The 11,565-nt window shown below is 48.2% G+C and overlaps 1 protein-coding gene and 1 long non-coding RNA gene across 2 annotated transcripts; one reads left to right on the top strand and one right to left on the bottom strand.

Annotated features, from left to right (window-relative positions):
- Positions 1-1,253: 1,253 nt before the first annotated feature.
- LOC102551556 (uncharacterized) lies at positions 1,254-5,022 on the top strand. The gene is made up of 4 exons (XR_358492.3): positions 1,254-1,408; positions 1,498-1,592; positions 2,356-2,550; positions 4,763-5,022. It is a non-coding gene; the product is annotated as an uncharacterized LOC102551556 (long non-coding RNA).
- A 1,036-nt stretch (positions 5,023-6,058) lies between these two features.
- Positions 6,059-6,885, bottom strand: Rpl28-ps11 (ribosomal protein L28, pseudogene 11). Its single transcript, XM_063271922.1, has one exon. The coding sequence runs from the start codon at positions 6,488-6,490 to the stop codon at positions 6,062-6,064; it is 429 nt and encodes a 142-aa protein (XP_063127992.1). The 5' UTR covers positions 6,491-6,885; the 3' UTR covers positions 6,059-6,061.
- Between the last annotated feature and the right edge of the window lie 4,680 nt (positions 6,886-11,565).

Genomic DNA, 11,565 nt, shown 5'->3' with positions numbered 1-11,565 from the left:
GACTGTGGGTCGGGCTTGGCACAAACTCGCCCTTGGCAGAACCCAAGGCAAAAGCAGATTCCAGTGGTATCCTCGGGGGCCCTGGTGGGGACAAAGACACAGCGAGAGACCGTTCTTTGATATTCCTTAAACATTAAAAAAAGTTTTAAGTTTTTTTATTTTATGTGTATGGGGTTTTTGTCTGCATCTATCTGTGCATCCGTGTCTGTCTCATATCTGAGGACATAAGAAGAGGTGCTGGGTCTCCTGGGACTGGAATTACAGATGCTTATAAGCCACCATGTGGGTGCTGGGATCTGAACCCAGTCCCTATTAACCACTGAGCCATCTCTCCAGCCCCCAATATCTCCTAAGTCTTTTAAGGCTTCCCTCTGCGCTGCTACGGTCTTACCCAGAATGCTCAGTGAGAACTCAGGCTTTGATGAGGTCGGCCATTGCTCCTGGGTTGCTGGATTAGAGGAGGCAGGAGTTGAGGGCTGGATTTCCTAGCCAAAACTGAAAAACTCAAAGCTTCTTTAATCCTTTCCCTTCATGTCTTGTGACCCTCCCACCCTCCAACCAGAAGCTTATTCTGCTATGGCCAAGCCCAGAGTGCCCCAATTTTCCCTCCAAACGTGAGGAAATTTTGAACTCTTGTCCAACCACAGCTCTGTAATGAAAACTGGATAAGATGGGGTACAGGGAGAGGGAGGCTGGGAGCTGGGCGTTTGAGTAAGTTTAGGGTGCCATTGTGGGATGAACAGCTGTGGGGCAGACTGGAAATACACACCAGACAATACTTTCTTTAAGTACATTGTAGATTATGCTTGTGGATCCCCTCTGGTTTTTAGAGAATTTCTATTAGACATCATTTTACTCACAACATTGTGTCTGGGTGTCTTTGTTAGAATGGGCTACGGCATAGCTCACGCTTGTGTGTGGATTTGCGGCTTGTTCACCTCAGCAGGGCAAGCTAAGAAAGAAAATGTGGCTCCTTCCTGGGAGTTTAACTAAACCATGGAGGGAGATGCAGAGAGAGAGGTGGGTTTACCCACCACGCCTTGGGGGATGTGGAGGTGGCGTGGGCTGCCTCGCTGTTGTTTTTACAGCTTTCCTGTCTGTGAGGGATCCTGAATCTCGACTTCCTGCTGCCTGGCTGGCAGTGGGCGGGGCATGGCCGGCGGTGGGCGGGGCAATCATTCGATTGCATCTTCCAGTGGTCAGGACTGTTTGTCCTTGAGAGTGTGTCCGGGCGGGGTGCGGGGGGAGGGGGGAGGGGGGAGCAACGCAGGAACTGGCCAGGCTTAATGTCCATTTATAATCATCTTGTGTTGCTGGAACCTTCTCTTTGGATAAGAAGACATTGGCTCATAACTGAACAATCCTGCCTCACAAGGATGAAAGCATCTTCCTCTCTTTAGAGGACCAGGTCGTTTCCATAGTCTGGTTAGGAAATGGCTGTCAAACACCACAGCAGGAAAAGTTAACTTTCTTATTCCTGTCTCTTTCTCCCCACAGATGGGTCTGAAATTCTTGCTTGGGGCCATATGGAGTGGCCGTGCAGGGAGGGAATTATATCCGGCTTTCTGTTTCTGCTCAACTCTTCCCACCGGGTAAGTGGGCCCTTTGAAGTAGCACTTCCCTTACTCACATTCTGACACGAATGACTGATCGCCTTTCAGTCTACACAAGATAAGGAGCCATGTCTCAAAACAGCGGAGCTCTCTTAACTAAACAATAGCCGAACCACCCAGAGCACTCTTCCAAGAAGGGAGCGAATTCCCCGCATGTGTTAAGCATTTTATTCTTCCCAAACGCTTTACTCTGTATTATTGTGTTAAATTGGATAACGTCTACATGAAAGGGCTGTGTCAATTGTATCAGATAACAAAAAAGTAAGATTTTTGTAACAATTATGGATTTGATTTTTCTACACAGACATCTGAGGCTCGGTAAAAGAATGTTAAATTACCCGCTGAAGGGAAGCTGGGCTCTGAGTGCGGTCTCTTGGCCGTGTTTTCTATTCTGCAACAGATGTCATCCACCTGGGGATGTCAAAGAGAAAATACAGGGTGCTGGATAGATGGCTCAGTGGCTAAGAGCACTGGCAGCTCTGGCAGACAACCCAGATTCGGTTCTCAAGGCTTACATAGGTGCTCAAAACCATCTGACTCCAGCTCCAGGAGATATAGCGCCCTCTTCTGGCTTCCAATGGGCACTGCAAGTACATGAAGCACATACATTCATGCAGGCAAACGCTCATATACATAAAATGAAAATAAAGAAAACCAGGCGGGGATGGGGGGGTGGAGAAGGTTAATATGAGTGAGAATTCAATTTCTTGAAGAACTTGACTGGTGTCTCTTGTGGCTCTAGGCTGGCCTCCAAAGATGCTTCAGGCTGCTGATCAAGATTATATTTATAGTCAGAGAAAAGGAAGTAAGATAAAGGAATCGTACATGAGGCAGAGACGATCTGACAGCCACAGCTTGTGTCTGTCTTATTTGAAATGTTTGGCTGGCTGGCTGGCTGGCTGTTGGTGACAGGCGAATGCTCTATAACTTACACAAGGTGGGTTCCGTGTTACCTTAAGTGGCAGTTCAGTACATGTGCAAAAACCTTTGACCAAACTTTAAAATGCAACCCTGTATGTTAATTTTATGCCAACTTGACACAGGCTAGAGTCATCAAAGAGGAAGGTGCCTCAGTTGAGGAAATCTCTCCATATCAGGCTGTAGGCAAACCTGTAGGGCATTTTGTTAATTAGTGACTGATGAGGGAGGGCCCAGCCCATGGTGAGTGATGCCATCCCTGGGCTGGTGGTCCTGGATTCTATATGAAAGCAGTCCAAGCAAGCCATGAGGAGCAAGCCAGTAAGCAGCACCCCTCCATGGCTTCTGCATTGGCTCCTGACTCCATGTTCCTTCCCTGTCTGAGTTCATGCCCTGACTTCCTTCAGTAATGATGGTGACCTGGAGGTGTAAGCCAAATAGACCCTTTCTCCCCAAATTGCTTTTGGTCATGGTGCAACAATAGAACCTTTGACTAAGACACTTTCAGGCAGCTTAAACCCAAATATTGAGTTCAATAAGTACATCCACAGTGGAGATAAGAACCCCTCAAAGGGGGTTGGGGATTTAGCTCAGTGGTAGAGTGCTTGCCTAGGAAGTGCAAGGCCCTGGGTTCGGTCCCCAGCTCTGAAAAAAAAAAGAACCAAAACAAAAAACAAAAAACAAAACAAAACAAAAAAAAAACCCAAAGAACCCCTCAAAGACTTTGCTGAAGTAGGGCCGTTTAAGGCCTTTCTTGATCTGATTTGCCTCTAACTCACCCTACTGTCTCCCCTCAAAGCTATTTATTTTTTTCCCTCTGGCTTAATTGCTGTTTATCAAGACTTTGGGAGTTTCCTTTTCAAGGCTGGGGGAAGAGCCTTATTGTATCCTATATGTATGCGTTAAAAACATATCTGGAATTAGCTCCCAGTCCATTTCCATTTTTGGAGAAGACTTTAGCAAGTCTTCCTAGTGGGAAGCTGCATTCAGCTCCATGCATGTCAAGATGTGGCTTTAGAGTAGCATCAGAGACACTTGCCTCCCACGGAGCCCACTTCAGAGGCAGCAGGACGCAGCAAGTCTGTATTCAAGGAAAACCTTCAGAGGTGATTAACTGAGCAAGGAGCCATTGGAGAATCGGTTCTCAGCGCCAGAAGAGGTCAGACCGACTTGGGCTGGTATGTGATTGAATCACATTTGTGGACAGAAGAGGGAGAAGTGTCATAGAGTTTGCAGCAAGGCACGGAGACTGACTGCCTGACACTCAGAGGTTGGATATAAATTCCCGAGTTAGGTTTTAAGTTTGCGAACCAAGTTTCGTTGCAGTTCACGTACAGGGCTGTACTGAGGATTTCAAAATCCTGTTCCTTTAACTCAGCACCACCAAGACCACTGGACCCTGGATATTAATGGATAATCCACCTTTTGGGATATTACTTACTATATGTGCATGCGTAAGAATAGTGTGTGACTCTTATGTGAGGGGCTTAGACTCATCACAGAGAAACAGAGGTTACCAGGGGGATGCAGGAATATTGAAGTGGGTGTGTGTGTGTGCTTGTGTGTCCATGCATGTATACTTGAGCTCCTGCTCATGAGCGTGTGTATGTGCATGTGTGCACATACATGTATACTTGAGCTCCTGCTCACAAGTGTGTGTGTCTCTGCAGGCATGTATGTGTGCACAAATGTCTGTGAGTGTGTGTGTGTGTGTGTGTGTCTGTCTGTCTGTCTGCAGGCATGTAAGTGTGCACAAATGCCTGTGAGTGTGTGTGTGTCTGTCTGTCTGCAGGCATGTAGGTGTGCACAAATGTCTGTGAGTGTGTGTGTGTGTGTGCAGGCATGTGTGTGTGCACAAATGTCACTCTGTGTCTCTGTCTCTGTGTCTCTGTCTCTCTGTGTGTGTCTGTGTGTGTATGTGTGTCTGCAGGCATGTGTGTGCGCACAAATGTCTGTGTGTGTGTGTCTCTGCAGGCATGTGTGTGTGCACAAATGTCTGTGTGTGTGTGTGTGTCTGTCTGCAGGCATGTGTGTGTGCACAAATGTCTGTGTGTGTGTGTGTGTGTGTGTGTGTGTGTACACATCTGCATGTGAGCACAGGCCAGAGGAGAGGAGTCACGTGTCCTTCTCTATCACTGTCACCTCACTTCTTTGGGATAAGGGTGTGTCACTGAAGCTGACTTAGGCTGGCGCCAGCAAGCACTGACAGTCCCCTGCCTTTTCTCCCACAGTCTTGGGGGTGTAAACGTTTCCTGACATGCTTGGCTTTTTATGAGGATGCTGGCCATTCAGACTCAGGTCCTCATGTTTGTGCAGCAAGAGCTCTTGCCCACCAAGTCATTTCTCCAGCCCCCTAATGATAAAGAAATTCAGCTGGAAAAGAAGAGAGTTTTCTGGGGATACGCTGGGGTGGTCATTTCCCGCCACATGAAATGTATCTCCTAGCCCTGAACTACACACTTGAAAGCAATTAAAGTTTTTGTTACATGTATTCTTGTCACAAGACATGATTTCCAGGGTGATGGATAGGCCTGGAGGAGATCTAGAGGACCCCAGACCTTCTCCAGGGAGAGCGCCCTCAGGGTGATGCTCCGTAGACGTCAGTAGGGCCCAACTTGCCCATGGAAGGGTATCCCGCTTCTCAGTCCCGCAGAATGTGAGGACCCCTCATTAGTGGGCATGTGGTGTCAGGGGGATGGAGGAATGCATGCATCTGTCTTTCTAAAGGACTGTCCATCAGATGGAACATGTCTCCTGAGTCACTGGACGATGTAGAAAACACCATGCCATTCGGGGACTAGAGAGGGAACACCTTGAGTCATGCCACCCTTGCAGACACTAACATTCCTTAAAAGTACACCTGGTAAAGCCTTGATCTACAGGCAGGCACCGGTGGGAGGTGGTGCCTGGTAGCATGTCCTTAGGGCATCTGCCAAGGGAGGACGATGGGATGCCAACGTCTTCCTTTAGCTGTTTGGCTGCTCAGTCATCGGGTAAGCACTTGATCCTTACCCCTTTTGTCTCCTCATCCCCCGCCCCCCCCCGCCCACCCCGCACTGCCTGATCTTATTACCTGGTCCTCTTCTCAGAGACCCAAAGCACCACGTCTGCCAGGTTTTTCACACAAACCTCCAAAACCATCATGGACAATGGACAAACATCCCGGAGATGTCAGGACAGAAGATTGCCCTTGTTGGCTCCTTACTAGCAGTATTAAGACTTACTTTATGGGGAGGGGGATGTTTGCCCGGAAACCGGGAAAGGGAATAACACTTGAAATGTATATAAGAAATACTCAAGTTAATAAAAAAAAAGACTTTATTTATTTATTTATTTATTTATTTGTTTGTTTATTTATTTATTTGAGCAAGTCAGTGGACTCCCTATGGCTTCTGGGGTGTGGGACTCAGGAGCTCTTGGTGGGGCGGTTCGTTTCCTCTTCACTGCCGCAGGCTTCTGGCTTCAAAGGAAGGCACTGGCCTTGCGGGTGGCTGCCATATGCAGATCAGGGCGGCACTTGTTCTTTCAAATCACGTGCCTGATGCCGGATCACGTGTCTGATGCCAGATCACGTGCCTGATGCCGCTGTAGCCCACGCATTCTTTTTTGATGGTGGTCCTCACGTAGGAAGTGGCAGGTTTTGCCGACCGGATCTGCGTTTCATAACCACCACGACCCCTTCTGCCATCAGCCACGGGCTCCGCTCCGACGGTCTTGTGGTGAATAAGCCCACTGTAGCTGAAGGCGTTTCGGGCCCTCAGATTATTGGGCTCCATGGTGTACGTCGTCTGCTCATTCCTCTTGATCAAGACACTGGAGCAGTTCCGAACGACCATCCACTGCAGATGGGCGGACATGGCGGCGGCTCCTCTCTCTATGGCGGCGGGGGACGGAAAGAACAAGACTTTGTTTTCAAAGCCACCAAAACGGTGTCCAAGCTCTCCCTCTCCCACAGCCATGGGACATTCTCGTGGGCGACAGGCTCCACAGACAGTACAAGTCTAATGAAGTAGAATGGAGCTGAAACCTTCCCGGGGCTCAGGGATGTTGTAACCGTGGTAACATCAAAATGCAGCGGGTACAAGCCTACCCTGTGGCCCACTATGCAGAAACAATAGGTACAGTTATGTATGGCACACACTGCCTGATAAGGATCGTAAATGACCCTGCTACCGGATTTGTCATGTGTTATGTATTTACCGTGCCGTATTTTTATTGCCGTTTGAAAATGCTCCGCTGTGAGACATACCCTGCGATGCCGGCAGCTGCCACACACATCTGTGTATCTCATCTCTAGCTGCATCCCTTTCTCTCATACTTGACTTAAAATCGCGTTCCTCTGTTCATCGTAGTCCTAGCAGCAAGGCCACACACACCGTGCAGCTTACGTGCATAACGGCCATGGCATCCAGGTTTTATCAAATGCATATTGTGATGTGTGAATGTGCTTCTTAGGTTTTTGTCAACTTGACACAAACTGAAGACACCTGGGAAGAGGGACCCTCAGCTGAGGAATCGCCTCCGTTAGATGGGCCTGCGGGTATGTCTGAGGGGCGTTTTCTTGATTGATGCGGACCCAGCCCACTGTGGGAGGAGGTGACCTCTGGGAAGGTGGTCCTGGGTCATACAAGAAAGCTGCATGTGCAAGTCACAGAGAGCAAGCCAGGAAGCAGTGTTCCTTCATGGTCTCTGCTTCAGTGCCTGCTTCTGGGTTCTGCTTTGAGTTCCGGCCTTGGCTTCCCTTGATGTAGAGAGTGCAACCCGTTAGCTGCACAAGTTACTTTTGGTCAATGTTTTCTCACAAGCGTCCGACAACAAACCATGTCAACGACCAACGCTGAATTAACTGACAATACAACCCTCAGAATGTATCCGTTATCAAGTGACATGATTTTGCCCTGCTAATTGAGGTCAAAGTCTACCCTTGTCTGGATAGACTTTTCTCAGCACTATTTGGAAGACTCTCTTCATTGGCAAGACTTGCCCTTCTCTGACCAGAAAGGAACTGCCCCTATTCGTACTGGAACTTTCCAAAGATGGCTTCTGACCTCCTGACTTATCCATACTGTGTACTTTCAAACAATGATCTTAATTCTCTCTCTCTCTCTCTCTCTCTCTCTCTCTCTCTCTCTCTCTCTCTGTGTGTGTGTGTGTGTGTGTGTGTGTGCACGCACGCGCACGCTCGCACACACGCATGCAGGTGCTCATGAAATCATCAGAGGAAAGAGGAAGTTGGATTCCTTGGAGCTGTGAGCTCCTGATAGATCACACAGACCTTAGATTCTCTACAAGAGCAGTATGTGCCAAGGGCCAAGAGGGCAGGTCAGTGTTGCTGCCTCTTTCTGTGCTCTGGCCATGGGGAGCACCCCCGGCTCCTTGCTTCTCCTGTTCCTGAGCCCCTGTGCACCACCATCCCACCCTCTGGAAGGGTCAGACACTGGGGGTGTGCACCACCACCCCACCCACCCTACCCATTGGGACTGTCTCTGTTTTGGGTGGCAGATCCCTCCTCCTACACAAATGTAGCCGTCTGGTCCCTTCTTTCTCAACCTTTCTGTCTTTCCAGGGTTTTCGGTTCTGAGTTTCCTCCTACTCTACTCGTAGAGTACTGTCACATGTATTTTCTGTCATGTCTGGAAACTTGGGATTCTGTGTTTCTGCTGTCACTCTGAAAGAACGGAAGGGTTTGAACAAAATCCTGGGGGTTGACAACGCAAAAGAGATTCAGCAGTGGTCTGTGGTTGAAGTCCACGGAGTTGAGCATTCCTGCCTTTCACAATGGCCGCGGGAGCTACATGAAGCTCTGCGGGCCATAGTGGCCCAACTCCCTGTCAGCCGCACCAAACAGCACCATCTCAAAAACCTGCTCCCTTCCACAGAGATCGGTCAGGTTTACTTTCATTTAGCAGCCTGGAGCACTTTGGGGAGCTGCCTTGAAATTCGCAATTTTATTCTAAGAGTTGATTTACAGAGAAGTGGGAGCTAGATAACTAGAGGGCCACAGACCAGGGTCCAAGTTCTTGTACTCTGAGCTCCTTTAAAAGGACCCGTAGCTTGATAGTTAAACAACTAAAACCCAGTATGCCCTTGGCATCAGTTAGCCAATGCTGTCTAAAAGCAGGTCGGAGTCACTGCTTGGCTGTGGTGACATTTAGTTTTTGCGGACATTTAGGAATGAAGGGCAGGCTCAGTGCTCCGGGAGTGTCTTCCCATGGGAGGGTGATCTTGCAGGGATATGTGAATGAGGGGAATGTCCCTTCGTGCTCAGATTGCGGGACCAACTGGACAGCGGTGTCGTGAGTCTTAAGCAATTGTTTCACTGAATCCCCAGGTCTAGAAAATATCATCTTTCAGGAAATGCGGAGGGCCCATTCCCTCCCTCTCCCATCAGGCCAGGATGCAGGTCTAGTCCTAAAGCTACTAGGGGTGAGAGGGCTGGGGCTGGTGAGCTCGCTTCTCTGGCAGTGCCAGCATCGGAGAGCACAGATGTGTACAGCTGGCCCGGGGTCTTTCCACTGAGCATCTGTAGTCTCTCCCAGGTGCTACCGATTGTTCTCACAGTTATATTTCTTTGTCAATTATTAAAGTTAGCTTTTCAGGTCATAGCTTGCAAGTACTTTTTAATCACGTGTCATTTGGCTCTGTCTAGCATCTTCTTTGTAATTTATAAACGTAAGCACTCTACCCTACAAAATTCAAAGGTGTGTGTTCTACACATCTTTTGGATTGTTCCCACTTGACAAAGACATTTCAGGTTTGCTTGGGTTCCCCCCCCCCCTTTTCAGGCCATTATTCTAAAAAAGAGCATTTTCGTGTAAGTTTTTCATGTACGGTTTACCCCGTTATGAGGTAGGACCCTGAGGTTTCAGACACAACCAAGTTATGCTGTGTGGGCTTCAGGGCTTCCTGGTGCTAAGCATCCATTTCTGCTCTCAGGACTATGGGATTCAGAAGTATCAGAAGATTGCAGAGGCTTCTGCATCAGGGTTTTCTGTTGTCTCTTCTCAGGACTCTATGGTCCCTGACAGCACTGTTGCCATGGAGAAGCCACAGCATCAAAAGAACAGGATGCTCAGTACCTGGGCTGAGTTCACTCACTTCCATGGTGGCAAGAAGCCAGGCATATTACAGACACATTTTTGCCGTTGATGTTTTGACCGCCGCAGCCTCCCTAGAATCTTTCATCTAGCCGGCATGAAGATGACAGGTTCTAATGAGAAAAGAAAAAAAGCCAAGCGGGATTCATCTTACTCGGAAAAACACAAACAGGGAGACCTAAGAGACCCAACAGGAGCCCTGCAAAGAGTTCAAAGAGAAGGGGATTCTGGTAGCCACAGAAAAGTCCTAGAGAAAGAGGAAGTAGGTCAGCTGAATGCCACCCACCGTTCTACCTGGAAGGCCAATGCTTTCACAGGCTCTGTAGACATGCTCGAAGCATCTACGCTTGATGAGGCCATGTTGTGCTAGGCTGGTCGGAATGAAAATGGCCCCCAGAGACTCATAGGAAGTGGCACTATTAGAGGTGTGGCCTTGTTGGAGTAGGTGCGGCCATGTTGGAGGAAGTGTGTGACTGGGGGCGGGGTTTGAGGTTTCTGATGCTCAAGCCAGGCCAATGTCTCACTTGCTCTTCCTGCTGCCCATCGATCTAGATAGATGTAGAACTCTTGGCTTCTTCTCCAGCACCATGTCTGTCTGAATGTTGCCATGCTTTCAACCATGATGATAATGGACTGAACCTCTGAACCTGTAAGCAAGTTAGTTACAATTAAAGGTTTTCCTTTATAAGAGTTGCTGTGGTCATGGTGTCTCTTCACAGCAATAAAACCCTAACTAAGACACATGCCCCGACTGTTGATGAAGGCCCAAAGAGGCTGCACACCAACAGGGCACCTTCAGTTGTGAGCTTCCTCAGGTCTGACCCCCAACACCTGTGAAAATGCCAACAAGCTTTGCAAGAAGTGTTGATAACGTCTTTCAGAGATCCATCAGGAACAGTGCCCTCTAAGAGATTGGTGGCACTTGCTGAGGTAGTGAGGAATATGACTGGGGGAAGCCAGTCCCCCCTAGACTTCCTATGTACCCCCAACTTCTCTTGCAGCATTCTTGAATCTTCTTGAATAGAAACTCCACCATCTTTGTTTGGGTGTTTGACAGATAGCTTCAGAGAAGGTAAAGGGAAAATCCTATGGAGGAGTTCAGGGGCACCAGTGTATTGTGGGCCCTCAAAAGGAGGTACAGACTGGTCCAGGTAGGAATTAGGGATGGACAAGGACACTCATTCAGGAGTGAATTAATTAGGGGTGTAGAGGAAGAATCAGCAGCCAGCTCCTGGCTCTGTTGACCAAGGAAAAGCTGAAACTCTGAGGACTTGAGCTTCTAGAAGCAACAGCTACCCACTCTGGGTTCTGCCAGAGTCATGAACAGATGCTAGGACAATGGAAAGAGGAGTAGGTTCTACCCTCTGCTGCCTGACCCTACTACTAAGACTTTCTACTCTCAGGCAACTCGAGATCTAAGACTGTCTCTCCATTGCCAACTATTCTAGTTTCCTTTCTGTTGTTGTGCTAAAACACTGACCAAAGGCACCTAAGGGAAGAAAGGATATTATTTTGGATTGCCCTTCCAGGTCACAGTTCATCACTGAAAGTAGAACTTGAAATGGAAGCCATAGAGGAACACTGTTTCCTGGCTCATAGCAAAGCACATGCTTAGCTACCTTTCCTATGCAAACCAGGCCCACCGGCCTAGGGATGACGCCGCCCACAGTGGACTGAACTTTCTACATCAATTAACAGTGAAGAAAATGTCCCCACAGTTATGCCCATGAGCCAAGTTGATCTAGGCAATTCCTCAATTGAGACTCTCAAGTAAGCTTTGGCCTTGCTGGACAAAGCTGATTAGGGCACCAACTCAACTAGTTTCTAGGTCAATTATGTAAATATTTCCTATTCTAAAGGTTCCTCACTTGACCTATATTCTTGTTAGATGTGTCCAACATTAAAAATAAACATTCACTAACGTAATACACATACTT

The sequence above is a fragment of the Rattus norvegicus genome, chromosome 12, assembly GCF_036323735.1.
Source record: "Rattus norvegicus strain BN/NHsdMcwi chromosome 12, GRCr8, whole genome shotgun sequence".
NCBI classification, from domain to species: domain Eukaryota; kingdom Metazoa; phylum Chordata; class Mammalia; order Rodentia; family Muridae; genus Rattus; species Rattus norvegicus.
This window is presented reverse-complemented; position numbering and strand designations above follow the sequence as displayed.